General features: G+C 38.5%; 2 protein-coding genes across 4 annotated transcripts in view; one reads left to right on the top strand and one right to left on the bottom strand.

Moving 5' to 3' along the window:
• Window positions 1-15721, top strand: LOC145788229 (uncharacterized). Of its 3 annotated transcripts, none has more exons than XM_082599989.1 (16): window positions 1-97; window positions 4660-4766; window positions 5521-5706; window positions 6132-6281; window positions 6554-6700; window positions 7861-7972; window positions 8158-8277; window positions 8796-8884; window positions 9378-9482; window positions 10205-10381; window positions 12257-12350; window positions 12712-12919; window positions 13191-13305; window positions 13869-13988; window positions 14233-14422; window positions 14818-15721. In XM_082599989.1, exons 2-16 carry the CDS (start codon window positions 4680-4682, stop codon window positions 15006-15008), a joined length of 2091 nt encoding a protein of 696 aa, XP_082456115.1. In that variant the 5' UTR covers window positions 1-97; window positions 4660-4679; the 3' UTR covers window positions 15009-15721. The 3 variants fall into 3 exon arrangements, with proteins under 3 accessions (XP_082456115.1, XP_082456117.1, XP_082456116.1); XM_082599990.1 differs by lacking the exon at window positions 1-97 and adding an exon at window positions 348-491; XM_082599991.1 differs by lacking the exon at window positions 9378-9482.
• A 470-nt stretch (window positions 15722-16191) lies between these two features.
• The window catches only part of LOC145764340 (uncharacterized), a 32859-nt gene continuing 24679 nt past the window's right edge, over window positions 16192-24371 (bottom strand). Inside the window, exons 7-11 of the mRNA XM_082575957.1 lie at window positions 23359-23924; window positions 22803-22970; window positions 21997-22400; window positions 21436-21626; window positions 16192-20993 (exon numbers count right to left, since the gene is read on the bottom strand). Of these exons, the coding sequence (XP_082432083.1) occupies window positions 20639-20993; window positions 21436-21626; window positions 21997-22400; window positions 22803-22970; window positions 23359-23924 (1684 nt within the window). The 3' untranslated portion in view covers window positions 16192-20638. The remainder of the gene's footprint in view (window positions 20994-21435; window positions 21627-21996; window positions 22401-22802; window positions 22971-23358; window positions 23925-24371) is intronic.

Genomic DNA, 24371 nt, shown 5'->3' with positions numbered 1-24371 from the left:
GTTTGCGACGCCATCTTCCGTTGGCAATATTTTAGTTGAGCGCCCTCAAGTTTAGACTGGATCACCCACAAAAGGGCAGTGCTGGGTTTTATACATGGTAAGTTGTCTTCAAATTAGATTTTTATGCAATGCATGCGTTTCCTATGCATTTTAACAATCGGTTTTACTGTATTGCTTTGCTGTGCCTCACTTTTACTTAAAATTTAAGCTTTCCTAGACCATATTGGTTAGGCTAGGTTTTTATAGCCTGATCTACAGTACTGGTAGGCTACCAGTTATTGCTCATATTAGCTACCATACATTATTTTTATCCCAAAACCTAAGTTTTGCAATTGATTTTAGGTAATTGTCGAAATTCCGTTTAACTTTGGTGAATTAGCTTAATAGAATAGGTACCGGTAGCCATCTTTACCAAGCCTTCGACTGGAAGGTTTCAATTTTCAGCATGGAGCAATATATTTAGGCCAGGTCAAACCAAGACCACTGGCCCAGTAAGTAAATTTCTTATCATTCTGAGTGTATGATAAAGATGATCTTCTGATAAATGATAAATACATAAGTTTAAACTAGGCTTAATGCATTTTTTGACATTTTGCAAACTCAAAACTTAAAAAATCACAGTTTTTAGTACCGTACGGTATTTACCGAGGCCATTAGTTTTGCTGCAGAAAGTACGGTAGCCTATATTTTCCTAAATTATCGTACTGTAAGGTTTGTTTGCTTAGTTTTTGATTGAAATAAGTTTTTTTTATATGACCATATTTAGGGCAACACTAAAAGGCGGAAACGCGGAAATAAGCCGAAATAAGTTTAGAATTAAAACAGTCATAGTATTTAATGATCTCACAATTGCTTCTAAATAATACGTATCTTTCAATGATATTTCAACATAAGAAAATGTTCGGTATTGAGTTGTGGCTAATAATCGCATTTCCGCCTTTTTCCTATTTCAATAAATTCCATTAAATTTTGAAATTTACTCCAATAACTATGGAATTAAAACAGTCAAAGTATTTAATCACCTCACAATTGCTTCTAAACAATATCTTTCAATGATATTTTAACATAAAGATGATATAAACATAAAAATGATATTTCAACATGAAGGTGGTGAGTTGTTGTTAAAAATCGCATTTCGCCTTTTTCCATGTTGCAACATTTCATTTTTTCATGATGAAGTTATCGCTATGTTAAACAATATGGACGCCAAGTTCGTATTTCCGCGTTTTCTACATCGGCATTAAATCGCTACTTCTGCGGACGGCTTATTTCCTCGTTCCGCATTTCCGCCTTTTAGTGCTGCCCCCATATTTACAGCATTGTAAGTACATATATAATATATATATATACTTGTTTCATGTATAACTTCTGATATGTGCATAGCCTAAGCAATGAAGACAAACTTTCGGATTTTAATAAACACCTCTAAGATATTTGTGACTTAAAAATAGTGAATGATGGTTTAATAGCCTACTTGTTGACCTAGCCAGCATGGACATTGTTAAGCTACCTGTACAGTGTACACATACGGTACAGCTTAACCTGTTGCAAGAGCATGTCATGACAATTGTCATTTGAGGCAGTCGCTTTCAGTACATGCAATACGACTAAAGTCGATTTACTATCGCAGTCTTTCATGAAACACCTAATTTTGTTTTATGCTCTTTGTCTGGGTCGTGCTATAAAGAAACCAAGAAACATTGTTTATAATGTTCGCAAATTTAGAGAAAATCAGTTCTCCATCCTATTTCTTGTCGTTTTTTTGCTTATTTCTTGCTAAACTATATATATATATAAGAAAAAGTAATAAGCATTTATATTGTATTTTGCATCAAAATCTCAAAATTTTAATGTTTGGTGTGTCCTCATTTCGCTTTGATGACGGCCTTGATTTGTCTGGGCATACTTTCAATTGAATTTTTGCTAAGTTCTTCAGGAATTTCACGGATCCAGACTGATTTGATTGCTTCAATTTGGGAAAGAATGCTCAAGGGATGTTTTTCAGCAACTTTATTCTTGAGAAAAGTTCAAAAGTTTTCGACAGGATTAAAATTAGGGCTGTTTCCTGGCCACTGCAGAAGAGTAATTTTCTTAGCCCTAAAAACTCTGTTACTATCTTTGAACGATTGCATAGAGCTTCATCTTGCACAAAAAATGTGCACTCGTGCACCGACATGTGCATTATCGTGCAGTTGTAGCTTTCCTTCATTAAATTCAAGTATTTCTGGCCGTTCATCCTGGTTCCTGGTTTTACAAAAAAGAGTTCCGCTGTACCTTTGATCGAAATGGCTCCTCATATCATCACACCTGGTGGATGTTTCATCGTTTACCGGGTATACTTTTCATCAAATTGTGTTCCTAAGGGTTGACGGACATTTCTTTTTCTTGCACCAAACTGTTGGTCACTCGATTCGTCCCAAAATTAAACTTTGGACCATTGGGTAGAAGTCCAGTCTTTGTGCTGCAATGCAAACTGGAGGCCCTTCTTCTTCATCGCTGGTGTAAGCCTCGGTTTTTTTGCTGGTGTTCGTGACTCCAGACCAAATTTTACAACTAAACGGCGGCTAACAGTCCTCCTGCTGACTGGAATATCGGCTTCATTCAAATCGGCTCGGATTTGTTAGGCTGAACATTTTGGAGACTTCACCACTTGCCTTTTCATGAAGATGTCAGATCTAGGAGTTGTTTTTCAAGGACAACCACTGCGTTTTGCATCAGCATAAGTTCCTGATTTCTTAAATTTCACAATTGCCTGATGCACAAAAGTTTTTCTAAATCCAAGCTGCTCACCAATTTGATGTTCTGTGTAGCCTTTCCTGCGGAGAACAACAATTTGACATCGATGAACCTCCGAAAGGGAGCACATTATACCCATTTTAGGCAGATAAACAATACAGAAAAGTGATTTCTACTAGCTAATTTTCAATTGATATTTGCTAAATAATGACTGATTACATCAGATTTCGACCCACAATAAAGATGATGCAATTTAAACAATATCTGATGCAGTATTATGGCGTTGGCGTAATACAAAAAACGTCATAAACCAAGTCTGGTCTTAAACTTTTGGCCACGACTGTAACAGTAAATTGCAATCTGACGAAAATAATATACATACAGTGGCAATGGGATTACATCAGAAAACAATAATCCAACAGTGAATTTTCCGAAATAATGATGACAAAATGAAGGGATATTATATACCCTACCGTAAAAGCTTATTATGCTGCAGGTTAAAGACCCTGTTACAGTATGGAAAGGAATAAAATGTTATGAAAAATGCTGCAAGTTGCAAAATGAAATACGCAGTGTAACACAAGGTGTAAAAAAATTATTTCCGCATTTAATGGGTTAAGCTAGGTTTCTGACCATTACAATCAAAATCGGTCTCTGTTTTGACAAATTGGGTGTCTGATTGTAAAAAGAATTTATAGCCCCATTTTTGCGGTGACTTAAGTCACAGTTTTTGAATGCAGTTTCAAGTTTGCTTTGTTCTGTCTTAATTGTCTAAAATCAAACATTACCTCATCTTTCCATCATGAGGCTGTTTTCCCCAAGCAAATGACACACCACTAATCCATAGTAAATCTTCAAGGTAGCACTTGATACGGTATATATGTATATCACAAAAACCTTAACACCTAGATGTGTTAAATTGTGTCATGTTGCACTGACATTTACCTCCTTGTGTCTGGTCTCAGTTTGACAAATAAAGTGTTTCATATGTTATAAGTTTTTGTGCTCTTAATTTTTCAGAATTTTTGTTCCATGTCAGGGTTCGACCTTCACTTTTTTTTGCACTGGCCAACCGAACCAGTAGCTCACCATTTGCACTGGTCCGCACGAGATCGCACTGGTCCGTCCCGTTTACTGATAAAAACAAGATTGTCGTGGGAAGCACGAGGCCAACCCAGGGAAAACCACCTTAAAACGACAATAATGAATGGTGGCAATAACATGGAAATATACAATGGCAATAACAGTAACAACAGTTTATCTAGGCAAGACATTCAATCTACGTTGAGTCTTCAATCTACTTGGGGCTCTTCTTCAATTTCTGAATCCGATGATAGGTCATAATCGGAATCTGATGACGGGACGATCATGGGGTCAGAATCCGATGTGTGTTCGTTTGGCCTTGTAAACACATAGCCAGTGTCGGGCCTTCTTGACCTCACAGATAAATCGTTTGCCAGCCATAAATGTATGGCAGGTTTGGGGTCGAAACTAGGCTACCAGAGCTCACGTGTTGTTGCGATTACCCTTTTTCTTACGATTAAACACCGTCATGTGATGTTGCGATTGCTTTCTTCTTACGATTTAACACGTGATGTTGCGATTGCCTTTTTCTTACGGTTTAACATGCACGGATCACGTGTTTTGTTATTTGAAGAGAAGCGCAAACGAGAACCACGCATTCTAAACGATCAAACGACATAATACGATGATATTTTCGCACTGGACAGTCGGACCAGTCCGAAACGATTCGTACTGGCCCGCGGGGAACTCGCACTAGACATTGGCCAGAGAACCAGTGCTAAGATTGAACCCTGCATGTGTTGTCTCTTTGCTAACTTTGTTATTTCAAAAAATTTTACTTATCCTTTTAATTATGCTTATCAATTTTCCAAATGTTTTTGAAAGTAACTTTCCTTTTAGAGTGTAAGACAGACATTGCCATGGATATCACATCAATGGAAACAGCTGAAGAAAGTGAAAACACATTAAAGATTTTGTCGACTGAATCTGTCAAAGTTGAGGAAAACGTAAGTCATCATACTGTATTAACTGCTTTGTAGTATTGATTTTTAGCAAGAGTTTGTTTCTATTATTCTTTTTACTTAGCCAATGGTTTTCATGAAATCTATAATACATAACAATTTATAAAGAACAGTAACTGCAGGCAAAGTCTCTGTTTTGACCCCCTAGTTTAGGTCTTATTAGTACAATGATAGATGTGTTAATTGAGCACCAAACACACTCAATGTAGAGGAGTTTGGTTGTTTTTATTGAGTACCGGTACCTCAAAATACCCATTGTCAAGCATTGTCAGTGTTGCAAGATGTTTTTAACTTTAATTTTTTTTTTTAATGGAATCAAAATAATATAAAATCAAAGAATCAACAACAACACAATCTGCAACTGCTAAAAATTTCCCACAACTGGGAAGCAAAACTTGCGAATCCAGCAACCCTTAAAAAGTATCCGCCATTGCCGTAGATTGTCAGTATTTTCAGGAATTGGCAGCAATATTGAAGGGTTGTCTGTAACCCAAGCCGTAATCTTTAAAACTGTTCCAATTAGCAACTGGCAACCCTCACAATGCCCAAAATGCTTGACAACGCCCCACAAAAGGCGACAATGCCTGACAATGGGTTATTTAGATGTACTGATTTTTGTTTGTTTTTGTGTTATATTTGAAGCTACCTATCATACATCGGTGTATAAACTAATTGTTATTAAATTAGGTGATTTCTGCTAGGCAATTTTACAATATTTAATGTACGGTATATAATATAGGAGAATGATACTTTAGTCAACACTGACACTGCTGGTCCACCAGAAGTCGACGATTTAAAACTTGACACAAAAGATGCGACAGCTACAATTGTGTCTTCTGCTACCCCTACGAAACCAACTGCTAATGTTGTAGAGCAGTCTGTAGCAGAAAACAACTTGCAATCTACAGAGGAGACTCTCGCTGAAGTAAGATGTTTGAATATACAGATGAATAGCTTGTTTGTTTTAAAAACTGCTGTTGTAAGATAAATATTTGCAAGTCTTTTTTAGTAAACCTATGTTTTACATTTTCAAGAGGAAACTTCTTCATTTGATATACGTATACAATTCCGGAATGGCCCGTTTCGGTGAGTCCGATCCCTTAACGGGGGATTTTTTCACTTTTTTTTTTAATTATTGAGTACCGTAACCTAATTATCATTGCCGTTTTAGGGTTAGGGTTAAGGGGTTAGAGGTTAAGAACTCACCGAATTGGACTCACCGAATAGTAGCAGACCCATACAATTCATTCCTGGATAATTCTTTAAAACGATCTTTGCAATTTAAAATCTCATAATTAAATCTATACTTTACAAAACGTTTTTTGTCATCTGCTGTATTTGCGACTGCAGGCCAATGGAGAAGAAGGTACTACCACAACAGTCCAGTTTATTGCTGTTTCTGCTGATGAGCATGCGAGAATGGTTTCCGCTGGAGAGTTGCCTGAAAGTGTGCATGGAGCAGATGTCCACATGCAAATACCTGGTGCTGAGGCACAACAGGTAATGAAAAAAGCCGGTCAAACCAGTTTTAAGTAATTTAGTAGTTTAGTGCAATATTTTTGTGGTTAGAAGAACATAAACATTCTTTGAAGAAAATTGTCGGCTTATATCAAATTTCTTCATGAAAAGCCTCTGTGGTTTATTTTTGACACTAATTTAATAATTTGGAATTTTTATTCATGGCCACCTTGTTTTTTTGTCAACCTACCGAAAGGCCAAACGATGTGAGTTTCATATTGCATTGTCAAGATTGAAGATTTGCCCTCGTTTAGGTTCGTCTCATAGCTGTGGACAGCAACGGTGTACCGGTCACCGAACCTGCTATTCTACAAGCTGCTGCCGAACAAGCGGGTATCGTCTTCCTCATAAAAGATAAACACAATCGAGATTCCCAAATTACTATCGACCAGGCTATGCAAGTATGTCAGTTTCTATCATCGTCAAATTGTTTGTTGATATTTTTTACACATTGGATCTAATTCTATCATCTGATACTGAAAATGTAAAAAAATCACTCTGTCTTTATTAATATGATCAACTATTGTACCGAAGTTCTGTCTAAACTGCTTTGTGTCTTGGATGATAAGAGTAAGATAAAAGACTAGCTCTTTTTCGTTAACTTATTGGTATAGTTTAGGGCAGGGGTTCCCAACCTGTGGTACGCGAAGGTTTTTCAGGTGGTACGCGGGTAGCTTCCGTTTTTTTCACAAAAATGTGGATTAACAACTTTATATTTCGTTTATCTAATTTTGTTAAAAAAAAAAAAAAATTCCCGAAGCCTATTCTTATTGTTACGTAACTATTCTTGTTTGTTCGTATCATTACGATCTTCAAAATACAGGTCATGTCAATTGTCAACAAGGAGCACAGTTGCTTTGAAAAGTGGTAGTGGTAGACCTACCTACAATACAACGCTGTGGGACAGTATGCGCTAATTATGTCAAATGATTGCTCTGATAGATATTATCTACTGTTTTATAGCTTAAACTACAAATAGCGTTGAATAATACTAGTTGTAAGCTAAAAATAGATCGGAATAAAATGTTCAATAACAGTTACAAGGAATGTTCTCCAATAAACTTCTGGCTCAGTATGGTCTCTCTCTTCATATTCAACGCTAGCTTCCCATGCTGTTCCACAGCTACTGATTTTCCATTCCACGTGGGAATGTGAGCAGGTATTTTCAGTCATGATGAACATCAAGTCAAAAAATCGAAACCGACTAGGTGCGCCCGGAAATGACTTTCGATGAGCTGTTGGCAAATTTACACCGGGTATCGACCAATTGATGGACAGGAAACAAAAATCTCATTAAATTTAGTTGTGATGCTTTAGTGTTATTTTAGTACGCCAATATTATTCTCCTGAATACAAAATGATTCGATCAAATCAGTTGTTCTGCAAGAAGTGGTACGCTTGGCAGTACAGAGCGGCCAAGTGGTACGAGATCGTAGAAAGCTTGGGAAGCCCTGGTTTAGGGAAACCACCGCCAGCTTTAGGGGTGGTAAAAATATAAATTCTCTGCTTTAAAAGCTCAGGCGATGACGGAGGTACTAATTTCATCCTTTTTGTTTTGTAGTTGTCGATGAGCAAAAACCCTCCATTAATAACCGCCACTACTGCTACAGTGGTTTTGGACCAAAAGGACGATGATACGGCGGCACATGTAGATACAGATGGCAATGATACAGGTTGTTTAACATGTTGAAGTGTATTGAACGTTTTGTACAAGTTTCCTATAGCGTGCTGCTGGCATCACAAAATGCATTTTTGCTTGGGTTGTTACAACATTTTTTCTTGCGTTTTAACGTATAGTTTCTATGACGCAATACTGCCTCAAAGGTCTGTGCTCTAACTTTTATATTTTATCTCCCAGAGGATGAGACGATGGATGGAAATTCCAAGAGAACAAAAGTGAAAAAGCCTCGTTTGAAGCTCAGAGTTTACAGCCAGAAGGATGTGGTCAATGGTGACGGCCTTACGTTTTTAGCTGATAGTGAGTTGGAAGTCATTATATCAGTTCAATTTCCTACGTTTAAGTTTAGACTATGATTGTGGCCGGTTTGTCTGCAACCATGGCACAAGAGAGTTTGGTGAGATTCTAAATTTAACTCCTAACTGTAAATAAATACAAACGGCGTGAAAATGTTATTTTTGTGAACGTGTGCCTTACTCTAAAATCTTCCTGATTGGATCTAAGTCCTCCTGATTTGTCAATAAACGTTCTTCGGTATTTGCTTTCCTGGGACACATCCACATCATGGAAAGCGTCTGTCATGATCTTATCCTCATTGGTTTACATCCATCCTCCATACCATCACTACCACCTTTTTCAGTGCATTTGAATTAGACTCTGTACCATCTGTTTCCTAGGCATTGCAGCTTTTTTTGATTATTTTTAGTACCGTATTTGATGACAAGTCGTTTACTGTCTTCACATGATTGTTCAACCAGCAACATTTTTAAATAATTTCAGCTTCATCGTTGTAAATATTATTTTGTTTGACTTTTAAGGTGGTCTCGCTATCCAGCCGGCAGATGGCGCTGCGGAGATAGAGCAAGGTGAAGTTAAACCCAATGACGAATCAGTTTATGAATTCCAGGTACTGTTTGTTTTTCTATAAAAAGTTGACTACTACATTAAAACTTAGAAGCCTTGCACTAGAATAATCGGTTGGTGCTGTTAAAGCTTTGGATGTGAGTTTCACAATATAGTGGCGTCCTTGAAGCAAGTGTTTATTGAAGTTAAAATGTTAAAGAATTGTAGTCAGAAGTGGCCATCAGACATTAGAAAGCGTACTTTTAGTGCTTGATTTTGTGAAACATATAAAACAGCAGTGAGCTCTATTTTTATGTTATTCAAAACAGTCTTACAATGAAGTGACATTACACAAAATGTGCTTGGCCCTTCCGTGAAGTTGAACGTCAAAAAGGCAGTTGTAGAGCTGGTATAGGTCTCAAGTTGATTTTACTAGAATAATCAGTTTAGTGCAGTCACTGCAGTGGCTATCCTTGCTATTAGCTAAGCGCATTATTACTATTCATGTCATTAACACTGTTCAAGTGCATGCCATTTCTGTGTTTGGTTTCATGCAGAAGAAGTTGCTGCTTTTAAAAGCGGCAGCATCATTGGAAGAGAACAACGAAGAAATCCTGAACGGTATTGCGAGAATGCTCTGCAGCGACACCAAGCGACAACCGGTAACAGTTATCGCATTAATTAGGGTTATTTTTAAAGTTAGGCTCCAACGAACGAGAATGTAGATTCTTATAGGATTTGAAGCATAAGTGGTAGTGTAGTTATAAATGACCGACGACCGTGTTGTAGTTTAAGTTAGCCAGGTCAGTTTATGTATCAGTTTCTTTCATGCGCAAAGTCAGTTATCTTCTTGAGCGGAATATAGCTTTGCAAGCCCAAGGTATTAAATACAGTTTTTTGAGTCGTGGATTTCAGTGATTGCTATGCTTTATAAGTTTAGTGCAAATGTACAAATATGTGTGTGGTTTGTATTTTCAAACTTATCGTAATTGGAAATGTCGTGATGTTGATGTTTTTTTAAAGCACCCCCACATTTCCCATTTCGTTGCCGACTTACTTGCATTGATCGTTAATACAAATTTTAAGCACTACTGATGGCAGTTGCCATGAGGTTGTATGGAAACATTCTGAACTTTAGATGTGCTAGGTTTAAATATTTCTTGATTTCATATATAAAAATGTTTTTAAAAAACTTGCGTGCAAACGAATACTTTAAGTCGCACTTGCAATTTGTTTTTCTGTGACACTCGATTTATAGCGATCTCACCGAATGGTATTCAGCCACTTTCAGTAGATTATAATATCACGATTGTTACGTCGTGTCTTCCGCACGCGCTCAAAACAATCGAAGGTGAAGCAGATGTTTTCATGTGCTCCCCTGTAGGACCCTCCTACTGGAGGGGACGTGGAAAGCCAGGCCGTCGAGATCATTGACCCGAGCATGTTCAAGAAAGGCGGAAAACGAGCCACTGACAAGACTCGGGACAGGAGGAAGATATACCAGTGCCGGGAGTGTGCCTTCTACAGTCACCGTCACAGCAACCTAATACGGCACATGAAGGTGCCGTGCATTCCGATTCATTGTTCAAATATTTTTGCTTTGAAAGTATTTTTGTTAAAGTTAAAGTTTGAAAAATGTTTTCCAAAATTAAAGTTGACGATTTTTTAACCAATTTAGTTTTTATAATGATAATGCTGTAGGTTCTTGTTTTCTGAGCTCAAAGCCTGAAGAAAATTGTATATCTTTTGCACGTGCTGCACAGTGCCGGATTAACCAAGTGCGGGGCCTGTAGTAGCTTGATTTAATGTACAGATAATGACTGGGAAGTAATTGAATACCGGTATTTTATAGATTTGACATTTTTTGATTAGGCTTATGGTGTAGCCGCTCTTGGCCCATCGTGTTTCGCAGATAGGCTAGTTTTTAATCAACTTCAATTTTGAAAATGACCTATCTCCAGTACAATTAGTTACCATCATACATAGATAAATGCGTAACAAATCGTCAATGTTAGGAAACGTGGTGTCACCGTGTCAATATTGTTTTCTTTAATCAAAGTGAAACAGTTGAGTTCTGGAGAGGAGCAATCAATAGCAATGTGCTTGACGAATTGGTGTATGCCTTGCGACGTTGCTTCAGCGCAGATTGTAGGCTGTCCAATACTGCAAGGAAAACTTCAACCGGGAATCTGTCTTTAGTTGATATCCATTGCATCTGAAACTGAAAGGCCACTGCCTACATTCTCATCGTGCCTTCGATTTTGGAGAATTCTTCTTGTGCTTGTTGGTCGGTAGTCCGGCACTTGAGTCAGCTTCTGCGCCTCTGACCCAAACTTAGCGAATTATTCTCTCAAAGTTTGTAGGTAGTAGGGATCCTGCCAAAGAGACACACAACGCTGAAGCAATGTTGAGATTTTGTCGCTTTGAAGAGAGGCTTGACTTGCCTGGAAGCGATCGGGTAAGGTATTTCAAAAAACCATTAAGATTCCAATCCCTAGATTCCAATTTCGAGCAACTCCATTTTCTCGAGGAGTCCATTTGCCTGCTGTCGACATTCTGCCTTTTGCACTTGGTCATTTGCAAGTTTCTCCAGTGCCTCCTTTTTGAAAAGAAAACGTTCTTTAATTACCTTAATGGCATCAGCTCCTCCGGACCATCGTGTTTCAGAGAGCTCGTTTAGCACTTCACCACCTGAACACTCCAGAACGGACCACCGGTGTGTTGAAGCAGCAAAGAATAGCCTACATAGATATTTTCAACGAAGTAAAAGAACTGAACTGTTTCTGGACACGATTGTGCACGTGTTGTAATAACTCTGTCCAAGGCAATCGGCAAGATTGATACTCTTCTCACTGGTGTACAGTACAGTCGAACTATATTTATCGATGCATATACCGCAATATTAGATCCTTTCATGCACGTCTTAAACCATTATGGTTTTGCCACCTTTTCCTTTTGTTGGTTTTGTTACTGTATTTCTTTTTCACAATATCATTTCTTTTGCATTCTGACAAAGAAAAATAAATTGAATTGAATAGTATCGTAGGCTTGTGGCACTCGATCAGGCAGTTGCCTCCAGCGGAAATTACCGGTTTTTAAAGTTTACAATAATTAGGAAGGGATAAGACGTTGGGACTAAGTCATTTAATCCTACAACTACAATATTCTCCCATGCCATTCCAGTTTGCAAGCCAAAAATTACTTACCAATTATGTTCGACAGTTTTTTTTTTTGCAAAAAAAAATGTTTTGCTCACCAAGCGCGGGGCCTTGTGAAGCGCGGGACCCGTAGCAGCTGCTACATCTGCTACTATAGTTAATCCGGCGCTGGTGCTGCATCTATCGTAGATACATCTATCACTGTGACTCGATTAGTTAATTTTTATCCTTTCAACTCACATTTTGCGGTGATTGTATACTCTATTAATTTCCTTCAGATACACACCGACGAGCGGCCATACAAATGCCACTTATGTGATCGCGCCTTTCGGACCAACACTCTGCTGCGGAACCACATAAACACTCACACGGGTCGGTGTTCATCAAATTGGAGTTATATTTTAACTCAGCATTGAAGCACGAAAAATACCTTCACTTGTGCCCATGTTGTGAAAACGGAGTGATCTTTGCTTGTTTTGTTTTTTTTATTTGTTTTGAACATAAAATCATCTTTATCTTAATTTTATCTCCCATACGTGGTTGACAAAGGGGCAGTGCTCAGCAATACGAAAATTGTAAATTTAACAAGAAAAGATGATTTAATAAGTTATTTCTGAAGCAACACAGTGTTTGCTGATCAAGGTATAATTTTTTTTTTGTAAAATTAATTCAACGTCGGCTTAAAACAAACGACCAGCAGATCTGTGACCCCCTTCGATTGGTTTACTTTCAGGGGTCAAACCGTACAAATGTAGCGTCGAGAATTGCAACATGGCATTCGTGACAAGCGGAGAGCTGACCCGCCACACCAGGTATATCCACACGCACGAGAAGCCATTCCGCTGTACACTTTGCGACTACGCCAGTGTCGAAATAAGTAAACTCCGACGTCATTTCCGCTCTCACACCGGCGAACGACCTTATTCATGCGAGGAGTGCGGGTATGTTCATTTTTGGATTGATGTTGTTGAGAACGTATTTTTTACAAAATTGTGGCATTTTTCAAACAAAGTTTGCAAAGAAACAGTGCGCCCTACACACAGTGACCACTGGACATTTTTTTGCACAAATTATTTCTCCAACACATTATCCCAGGTCTCCATTAGATTTACTTTCTATTGGCTGTGTAACGCTAAATAGAGCTCTGGAAGGTTTTATTTAGTGGCTGTACTTTGTACCTACATCCCTTAGCAATTGCTGTTACTTCACCAGGAAAGCGTTTGCGGACAGTTTCCATTTAAAGCGTCACAAGATGTCGCACACCGGGGAGAAGCCCTACCAGTGTCCCGAGTGCAATCAACGGTTCACTCAACGTGGCAGCGTCAAAGTGAGTTTGCAATCAACATATTTATTTCCTTGTCCGTCGGTGTGACGTCCTGTGACATCAAATTGAGCTTAAATTCCAGTGATCAAAATCGTTTTTTTTTTCATATTGTTGTTGCGTTAGTGTTTAGCATCAATTTGGCACTATGTCGGGTAATTCATTCATTCATGGCTTATCACGCTAGACCTAGATGAGAGCGTGTTGGTAATGTTTTCATTTGTTGCTACTGCGGAAACTGCAATAATTATTGGTAATACAAACAAATTCATTATCACACGATTTAGTTTAATCTTAGACAGCCGAACAATCGATGTCGATCTGCAAGATCATAAGCTAAAATAGTTTCTAACTCATTGAAAATAAACTTGTATTACAAGACATGTAACCGTGTCATCCATATCAAGCATTGTTATAGGTTAAGACACCTGTCAGAAGATATTCCTTTTCTCTAAGACTATTGGAATATCATTTACACAGCGCCACAGCCACTCGCTGGACACACGCAGCATAACTAATAACACGGTGCAGCGTCTTACATTTCATGACTCTTCTTCCGTGTAATGCAGATGCACATCATGCAGCAACACACCAAGACAGCTCCAAAGTTCAAGTGTGAGATCTGTCAGACCCTGCTTGGTAGGAAGAGCGATCTGAACGTCCACATGAGGAAGCAACACGCTTTCCAGGCATGGCGATCTAACTCCTAGCTGTTGTAATATTTAAGTTTCACTCTCAAGTCAAAAAAAAAATTTGTTGCCAGATTCGTGTTAAATGGAAAAATCGTGATCCGGCTGCGGTTTACGATATACCAGCCCGCCAATAGACGTTGAGAGGTGGCGTGGCTTCGTAGTGTTTAAAAATTTGCATCACGTGTAATCTGTTTTTCTTATGAAAACTAAACACCACAATAAGAAGAAATCCTCTATCCAGGAAGCTCCTACTCAGTGCCGGTATTGCGATGAGCTCTTCCATGATCGCTGGAGTCTGATGCAGCACCAGCGGACGCATCGGACTTGCGGGCAGAGGTTCAAGCCAGAGGGGACTGGTAAGAGGAGGAGAATTGGAGACGATGAGGACGAGGATTGGAAAGGAGTCCAAATGGATGAGGACGAATATGAAAGTAATTAGTAAAATACAACCTAGGAGTCATTCAACTCATTTTAAACTTATAAGTAGGACTAACATGCTAAACCAGTAGACAACAGACTATTCTATTTTGCTGTGAGCATAAGCCTGAGTAGTCAGCAGTATGATGAGCATTCTGTTTTCACTAACCTTGTGGTGGTAACATTCTCGTTTATTTGTTGTGGAACCCACTTTGGGAATCGCTGCCTTAATGTATCCTCTCACAAACCTTCCATTACAAGCGCTTATGTATTATGTCCACTGCACCTTTGGGCCTCTGTCGTAGTACATTACTATACGGTCTGGCTGCTACTTTATCATTCAAATTAACTTTATCATTATGTTGACGACGTTTCTGCGGCCAAATCAACATTTAATTTTTTTTCCTAGTGATAGTGGGAGGCGATGGAGAAATGCAGAAAGTTACCGTGTACGTCGAAGAAGAGGATGAGGAAGAAAGGGAACACCAAGACGGGCAGAGTGATTTGGAAGAGCAGGAGGAAGCAACTATAAGCACGCTGGAGGAGACACAGAGCGAATCCATCAAGGACATTGTTGATTCCATCCCTGTTGATAATTGACTCGTTGGATTTTAGAAAATTGTCGAATATCGGAGTCAGATATTTGCTGTCCGTCTCATCTGTTCTCCTCCTGGGACGTTTTGAACGGAGCTTCCACGGTAGTCTCAAACTGAAAATTTATACTGTAATCTCTCCCGACTCATGTTTTACACTAAGAAATCTAACCTCGTTTGCACGGTCGCGCTTACACCAGTTGGTCGCATTTTTGTGTTAAATCAGCCTGCGGGCGTTAGTGGAACAGAAAATGTAGTAGGTTGTGAGAACGTGGCTTCGTGCATCACAACAATTGTTATACCGAACCAGTAAACATGAGTTCATGTATTTATTTTGCTAGGGGTTCTACAATAAAGTCCGAAACACTATGGACTGATGCTTGGACACGCGGCTCGATTTGTCATGATAAAGCAGACTGTTGTTAACAAACTGATTGAAAGTAACGGAGTGATTTGCGTCAAGTCGAGCTTCGAATTTCTACCAAGCCAGCAACGCATGAACTGGCCTGTTGTCGATATCCCTCATCCAGTTACTTCTAATCGATGCCAGTTTTTCAACAACTTTTAACGTCGTAAGACATCGTTTTAACGAATATCTTAAATTCATGTTCGCAATCACCTTTGTTGCGTTATTTTATTGTCTCTCAACGTTTAACAAAACCACGGTGTCATGGTCTTGTATATACAAGCAACGGGATATTAAAAGCTGCTGTCAGTTGGTAGGATGACTTGTTTTGCTTCAAATCACCAAGAAAGTCAGAACAATTGATAAGTTGGGTTCTGCAGGAGTAGGGGTGGAATTCATGAAAGATGAGTCACGAATGAAGCCTTAAAGTATCCAGTCAACTTGGCCCCAAGTTAAGCTCTTTGTCGTGTCAGTAGCCTTGACAGAGTACTTTTGGACCCGAAATGATTTTAAGGGCCCGAGAACTTCAAGAAACTACCTCATTTTTTACCTTTATAGTTTATTTTTCTTGAAAGTGTTGATTTGGGGCCCGAGGATCTCAATGGTACCGGTACCATAATGAACGAATAGGCCTGAATGTTTGGTGATTGGCTTTATGTATGAAAGTTGCGTAATCTCCCTGCCAGAAATTCAGTCCTTGCTATTTCTTGCTTAGACCCAGTTTAAAACGTCTCAATATTATGCAGCTCACCAGACGAACACGCAGTCTATTTACAGACAGGTAGAAACATCACCGGTGTATTCTAGCAATAACACACACACCTGTGAGCAAACAAATTAAAATCTTGGTGGCTTAGCCACTAACTACGAGATCTTTTACGAAAGCATTTGCTCTGAAAAAAGCTGAATACAGAGACATGCTGCACAACCTCACATACACAAAATACATTTAAGTGACCTAATCTGGTGAAGTTACTTCAGTCACTTGAAAACAAACGTATTTCTGTGACGGCAACAAGCCAATGATTTTGCATTCTTTCGGTTCATTGCTCACCCAACAAAAGTTGCCACTTTTTGCAACGTTTCAAAACCTGGCGTCATTGAATTTATGTGAAAAGTGGCAACTTTTGCTCACTGAGTGTGTAAACGCGAACTATCGGTCTCATTTGAAACACTGTGAGCGAATAATGTTGACAGCATTTGAATAAAGCAAACCAATGCAGAAATTTGGAACCTGCATTGCGGTACATGTAGAGAAATTTACAAAATAAGATTCCGAGTTTTCTTCAGATTTGCATTTCTGAAAAATTACTTTTGAAAATTTCTTTCCCAAACATCTGTGGGCAGAGGCTCAGTTAGAGATATGATAAATGCTCACATTGCCCAGAACCAAAAATGAAAGCTGTCAGGACTGTGGAGTCACAGTCGGCCAGTTACAAACCGAGGAGTGGGAGTCGTACATTTTTCGCCCTACTACACAGCCCTAGGTTTTTCGATTAAAATTTATGCGGAATATTGGGCCGATTAAAAAATTCTGTGAATATTAAAACTTGTGTCGGTAATCAGTTGCTAAGCAACACAAACGAGCAGCAACAAAGAAAACGCAGAGTTTCACTCAAAAAAAAAAAAAAACAGGTTAAAATGTCGACAAAAGTGTAAAATACATAGAACCAACCTAGACGACATGGTTATGGTTAATCACCAAACTTCCATAACTCCTTGCTTATCTGGAGAGATGCCCAAATTAGCAAAATGGAATCATAGAAAAACTCCGCGTCCTGCAAGCAGAACTAGGACATCGAAATAAAAAGAACATCTCTTAAAATTCGTGTCGATTGTAAAAGGGGAAAAAGGATGATACAATTAAACGCATGCAAACACATACTGGTACCTATTTCAATATTAAACATAATCATGATGAAGACATGCAATTCATTTGCATTGAACCAGAGCGACTGAGCGAGAAAATCGTTTTGATTTTCAAGCATTGAACGCTATACGTCAACCGCCAGACAGCAAATCAGTCGTCTGCAGACGTTGAATCAATGTAAAAAACGACTGATTTGCTGCCTGAAAATCACAAACAAAGACGCATTATTCTGAGCAATTATATTAATCTGAGCAATTGTATCCTGCGACTACTGCAGCTCGCATATAAATTCACAATATGCACAGACCGCATTGTCAGGTTGATTCACAATTACTCCCACATCACCAAAAGAACGTTGATGTTTCTGTGATTGCTTTGTTAATTTCACGACTAAGCACGTCAGGTGACAAGCACAAGTTGTTTCTGGGATAGTCTCCCCCACCCTCGCTGGTAAAATTCGGCGTTGTTACATTTATTCAACGTGCGCGGACAACGCAAAAAGGGCAGGTTTTGTTAGCTGGGACATGAATATTTCATGAATAACATTTACAAACTCCTAACAATATGAGCACTAATTTCATGCAACAGAAATTAAGCTTATATAGCAAGGTGAACATTTTACTGTAGTGAAAGTTCGTATTCTCCCAGTCTGGTTATCCACTGGGACAAGCCCCTGACAGCAAAATACGTCATTTTTACATTGATTTAACGACTGCATACGTTAAATCAATGTAAAAATGACAAATTTCACTGTCAGGAGCGCCAGGATGAAAGAAAATGTCAGATGATGATTCAACCAGAATTTAATGATCGTCAAGAGACATGCACCCCCACAGCTAACAAAATTCGCCATTCTTACGTTGATGATCTAATATCCAAAGACGCCAAGTTTGCTAAATGGGCACGCGTCCGAGGTCTTCATGACAACGATTTCGTAACGAAATTGCGTGTTTAAACTACAACCTCTGGCGTGAAGATAAATTTTCTTGGTGGAATGAGTTACCACGCTGCTGTACAAATTAAGCATCCACAAATAGCATTTATCTAAATGCTTTAAAACATTTCAGTAAAAATTATCTTTCTATGTCGTGTTTCTGAAATCTCTCTTCTATAATTTGTACATTGTTCTATATGATCTTTCATTGTTTTTGTTCAAACAATGAATTATTGAATATATACAAAGTGTCAATTTTATAAATCATATTTCACAAAACGTCGCTTTTCAGTTTATAAAACATACAAATGAAGCACTTTTAAAAATATTTAAGCTTTGTTCAACTAGGGATGATATTATGTTGTTTTTACATCAAATCACAACAAAAATAGTTAAACATCTTAAGCCAGTGTGTTCGTACTACAATGATGAAAGCACCTGTGATCCCCAAAACTTTTCCGTTGTAGATTGGCAACTGCAGGCGTTTAAGCACCCAGACAGCAAATCAATCCTTTTCTACATTGAAAAAAACAATTGATTTGCTGTCTGGGCAGGAACAAGAAGCGGCAGAAATGATCCCTCATTTTGACGTTGCTTTGACGTCTTGTGACGTCAAATAAACGTAAAAATGGGAGATTTTAAAACAAAAAAATTCTGCGATAACTGTTTGTCAACATGAACTGGGTAATGCAATAAAAGCGATATGTAAGCTGAACTTCATAAGCAGCGGTACGAAAAAATAGCGATCATTTTTTTGTCACAAAGGTGTCATTTATAGTTAATTTAACGTTACAAACGACCAAAATAACGCAAAGTAAACTAAGGCAGAAACTTTTTTTTGTGCAACAAGTTGAACTTGTCACAAGAAAGTAATTCTCAAGCAGCAAATCAGTCCTTTTTTTACAATGTAAAAACAACAATTGATTTGCTGAATAGTCATTTGTTGAGATTCGATCTGTTGAAATGCTCATTCTCTTGCAGTGGACTGCAATTGTCGTCGTTAAGACAACGTTGAAGCGACGAAAAAATTTCTGAAGGCGTTTGTCTTGAACGTAAATCCAGAAAAAAAAACTGTTGGAATGCTGAAAGTTTTTGAAGGCAAAAATGAACTCATCAGACGATGGGAGAAAATGAGAAAAATGTGTGAACTTTGTCAGTTTTGAACTTTAAAATGTATACAATGAACTTTGTACTGTTTCCCAGACAGCAAAATCTATCATTTTCACATTGATTCAACGTCTGCAGACATTAAATCAAGGTAAAATTATGGATTTTGCTGTCTGGGAATTGCTGCAGCTACGTTGAAAACACGTTAAGAATACGGTAAAATTGTATCTGCTTATTATCAAATAGTATTTTAAACAAAATTGTTCACTTCAGAGAAGCATAAACGACTTCATGAAAACAACTTGTGCGATTGCAAAGCAACTTATGTTCAAAAGAAAAATATTTCACAAAATGAAAACACACAAACAAATTTCAACTTATTTCGATAACTTTATATCGCAACGCATATACGCATCACTTAACTCTTAACGTATCGCTTCAAAAATGAAAGATTGATTTGAAAACGGAACAACAAATTGACATTTATATCCAGCAAAGTTGCTAACTTTTCTGGGTGTGGTTTCAAACTTTTCAGGTTGTCATCTGAGGAATTCATCATACGTCATCGAAATAAAGGGAAACGTCAACAAAAAGTACGAACACATCTCAAAACACCTTTAAAGTGAAAACATCTCACAACAAAATGTTGACATCTCCTTTCAAGAGAAACAAGGATAGCGACAGTGTAGCACAACAACAAAAATGAGAACTTTTTCGTTACTTCGGAACTTCTTGCAGCGACCTTTTAAAGAACTTTCACCATGTGAGCAATGTTTCTTTAAAAAATGAACTCGCCTTCATTGTTTGAACTTGAATTGAAAACGCAATTTTATTCAAACGAGCTAACATCTACCATCTGTTGCCACAGAAGCAAAAAAATTCATATTTGGGCATCGCATTTGTGTTGGAATATGGTAAGTTTAACACAAACTTTGACAAACACGATTTTGAGTTTTGTTATAAAATAAACCCGTCTAAAAACGATATAGATTCTAGCATACACAACATGGGCACCTTATAATGTTAACAAAAGTTGCACCTTGATAATTTTGAAACATTTTGCTACGAAAGACTAATTTGCTGATTCAAAGATACAGTAGGCCAATGGAAAATTGTATTAGCACTTGGCATTAATGTTAAATCGGTGCATAGGATATTAAAAAAGCACTAAATTTGAGCCAAAGATTTCTTAAAAACCAAAAGCCGTTTGTTCACTCAATGAATGGGGTGAATTCTTTCCCAAGTGGTTTGAAAATATATTTACGGTGGTCTCTGCTGTACAACGTACTTTAGAAGCACGAAGACGGAGCTGTGGTGGCATTATTGAATGCTGTGCACTTTTGAACTTTGTGGGTTGTCCATATTGTCAGAAATACTTTTCTCTTTTGTTGCGTTGCTGCCGTAGTTTGCATTTGCCCGATTGTATGAAGCAGAAGGTATACCTCCCGCTCGAGGAACAAGAATATTGGCGTCGATCGGCGACGATTCGCCACTATCAAGTCGGCCAAGGACCTTTGGCGGATCCGAAATAAAAGCAGCGGCTACGGCGGCAAGCGAAGTTGCACGCGCTTGAAGCTGTTGAGAAGCAGAGGCAGAGGAATAACGAACTTCGTCCAATTTATTTCCCAAGCGAACAGCATCGCCATGATGCTTCTTCACATGCTTCTCAAGTGTGCTGTCAAAAAAACAATATCAAATTAGTTTTGTCGGAAGTAACTTTGTGTTTAAAAACAGCACATATAAGCGCAAATCAGGGGTCCTACGCCACTATCTCAGGGGTTCACAGATTATAGACGTTTGCGTTTCCAAAACAACTTGTTTTTTTAGTTTTCAGAGTTCAATGCGTGTGGATGACCATTATTATTAATGAGATGTCGGGCCCTCAAAGCAAATCCCTAAAAAAAAAGACATTTAAGGAAGATGAAAAGGCCATGACGTTAGAAAAATCATCTACATAAATGTGTTCTCAGAGGACATAGCTAGTTTTCAGTGCAATATCTTGAAGATGCGCATCCAGATCAAAGTATGAAACTTAACAACAAAGGACATGACTTTATTGGGAAGTGGTGTTTGAAAAAGCAAATCGTGAACAGGATGAAAATTAGGCTACAGCTCACCTGTATACAGAGAAAGGCATTCCGCAAATGTCACAATGGTAGACTTCGCGCCCGTTTAAGCCATGCGTTCTCATGTGTCTGGTCAGCTTGCTGGATTGTGCGCATGCATAGTCGCACAATCTACACTTGTAAGGTCTTTCTCCAGTGTGCATGCGTCGATGCACAGTAAGGTTGGATGTATTGCGGAAGACCTGCGCAATAAGCCTCCATTATATTGTTTATTTGCATCAGGCCAATACAACAACATTCACTATCAAAGTTTACACAGTACACAACAGCCAAAACATTAATTAAAAGCATCCATTCAGGATCTCGAAAATCATTTTATTATAAGGTGTTGTCCGAAGCTCCGTATTTGTCACAGCCATGGACATTCGAAGCAAAATGTTTCTCCACTTGTTATAGTAAACAAAACCAACATACAGTACAACATGACGACACTGTCTAGTTCTTGAACAGTTGATGGATAACGCTTGTCAATGCATGATTGTGTAAGTGTGTTACTTAACAAGACAACACAGAAACATATTTCTGTATAAGGGTTGATTTTCAGATACCAACCTTTCCACAATACTGGCAAGTATCGTTGCGAACCCCCCGACGATTGGACCGAATCGGGCCTCCCTCACTTTTTCGAGAAGTGGCATGGGACGGGCCCGACGTTTTGGTGGGCCACTGGCGTCCAGACTGGCCGGTGGGGAGGTCAACCTGCCGTAGGGTGCGATACGGAAGTTGAGCGGATATCCCAGCTGATACCATTGCATTGGCCGGCCTCATTTCACTTGTGCCCGCAAAAACTTGCCGCATGCGCTCTTGCATAGCCAGAGCGCTCTGAAAATTGTTGAATTGAGTGGAAAGTGCCGAGGCCACGTCACTGCCTTCAGATGCATTTCTCTGACTCAAGTTCGGCAAAGTGAAAGGAGGAGATAAAAGCCGACTTTGACTTTCTCCAAAGACAGGCAAACCTAAGAAAAGACAACATGTTCGTTAGGAAGTAAGTGGAACCGTAAGATTAAGATTTATAGTTTCAAAACTGAATGTTATGAACAAAATGAAAAAACCTATAAAAAAGCTATGTTGTAGATGCATTATTACTCTTGTAATTATGATGTGGGTTAATTCATGCAACTGAATTAACGTAATTGATCCAACAAATTCGAGACATATAATAATACAACGTTAGTATTATGAAACACGTGGTAGGGTACAGTGAGAATTTGAAGACTATTTTGAAAACATTTTTGGTTGAGAGGCTTTTGTAAACGAATGCAATTTTGCTGTCCAGGGCAGTGTATAATCGTTTATTTGCGTGGCCAACAAAAATGAGTCTAACGAGATTAACCAGTTCATAAATGAATTTTCATCACCTGCACTTGGAGGCGTGCTGCGACTACTACTAGCAGTCGATGATTTCCTTCCTGTCTGACCATCACTTGGAACACCATTCAAAGGCAGTTTGAAACCATCAGGATAGCTTAGACCATCAGGGGAACGCAAAGTTGGTACAGAGCCTCTTCTTCGAGAATGGGAGGTGCCTTTTATAAATAGCAAACACATGCTGTCTAGTTGCGTTTAAATAATAATAAAGGCTGGAAACCAATTAAAATAAATGAACAGCAGGGTCAACAACTCACAAGTTGCTTAATTAACACTAATTTGTATTTTGAAAAATTGATGCTAAAACCGCAGAAATTGACGAAAAATCACTTTAGTCATTTTCCATTCCATCAAAGTATTTAAATCCACAATCATAAGATACTATGCGTTTATGCCGACTTCACAAAAAGTATGATAATATTGCTAAAAATTAACAAAAAGTGATATACTATACAAATGAATGGCAGAAAGTAACGAGAAAATAATGATAAAAATATTGTACATCGATCCAAATCGAAGAAAGTTGATCATGAATGTCTGTCTAACCTTGATGCTTGATCTGTTCTTCCGGAGATGTATTATTGCGTGATTTATCACTCAACCTTTGCGCACGGAAAGAATCTTCAGCTTGCTGGATAATCTCTCTTGGATGATGCACAGGAAAATCAAACGAAGAAGAGCCCTCTTTGGCGATTCCATTTGGCATTCGGTTGCCAGGGAAGAGCTTAAAAGATGGGGGTTCAGTTTTGATGTTTTTAGAAGGAGTGGAATGTCCAAGAGAATCTTTGTGGTCCATATCTTCTCCACGATTAGCTTGTTTCTCTTTCTCATCTTGCATGGCGGAAGATGCAGCATCAACCACTTCCTCCGATTGCGACTTCTTGTAATTTGAGATCGTGGTCTCAGGCTTCTCGTTTTGTGATGTTGCGTCGTCAAAGACAGACTCCTCCTCGTCACTATATAATGGAATATCAGGGGCTGAATGAGCTCGCTCCTCCATCGGCTTCTTTGGATTTTTCTGCGCATCCAAGTCTCCTTCAGATTGAGGTCGCTTTTCAAGGAGGCATAGATCACTGTCCAGTGAATTGGATTCGGTGGAAGGGTGACTGAAACTGGAAACACAGTTGTTAACAAAAACCTTCAGCTATATGTTTTAGCGAGTGCTCAGCCTCATGCTTATAGCCAGGAAGAACGTCCGCTTCTTCACAAAAACCTTCAGCTTTAAATTAATCATCAGACTTTACTTCAGTTGATATAAAATAAAGCTCTAAATTCAGAAATTTAAAACGCATTTGTTTTCATTTATCAGTGCCAAGCCCAAATCGTTTGTTGGTAAAACTATAAACCAAAACAAACCTTCACTATAGAACTCTAGCACTGCAGATGGAAATCAGCTATAATAGAATTCGGCTATAGTGTCTTCGGCTATGGTGACATTTTCTATAGTGACACTTTTTCGAAGGTTCCTTCAGGTGATAAGCGAGTTCTGCTACAGTTTAATTTCAGGAACTCTTTTTCAACTACGAGTTTAGAATTTAAGTCTGCATTTTGGGTTTTGT

This window comes from Aplidium turbinatum, chromosome 2, assembly GCF_918807975.1.
Source record: "Aplidium turbinatum chromosome 2, kaAplTurb1.1, whole genome shotgun sequence".
In the NCBI taxonomy this organism is placed as follows: domain Eukaryota; kingdom Metazoa; phylum Chordata; class Ascidiacea; order Aplousobranchia; family Polyclinidae; genus Aplidium; species Aplidium turbinatum.
The sequence above is the reverse complement of the archived record's forward strand: the minus strand, read 5'-3'. Positions and strand labels throughout refer to the sequence as shown.

Coding starts and splice junctions, on each gene's coding strand:
- LOC145788229 (XM_082599989.1), top strand. CDS start 4,680: ATGGATATCACATCAATGGAAACAGCTGAAGAAAGTGAAAACACATTA. Junction 4,767..5,520: donor CTGTCAAAGTTGAGGAAAAC/GTAAGTCATCAT, acceptor TATATAATATAG/GAGAATGATACTTTAGTCAA. Junction 8,885..9,377: donor AATCAGTTTATGAATTCCAG/GTACTGTTTGTT, acceptor GGTTTCATGCAG/AAGAAGTTGCTGCTTTTAAA.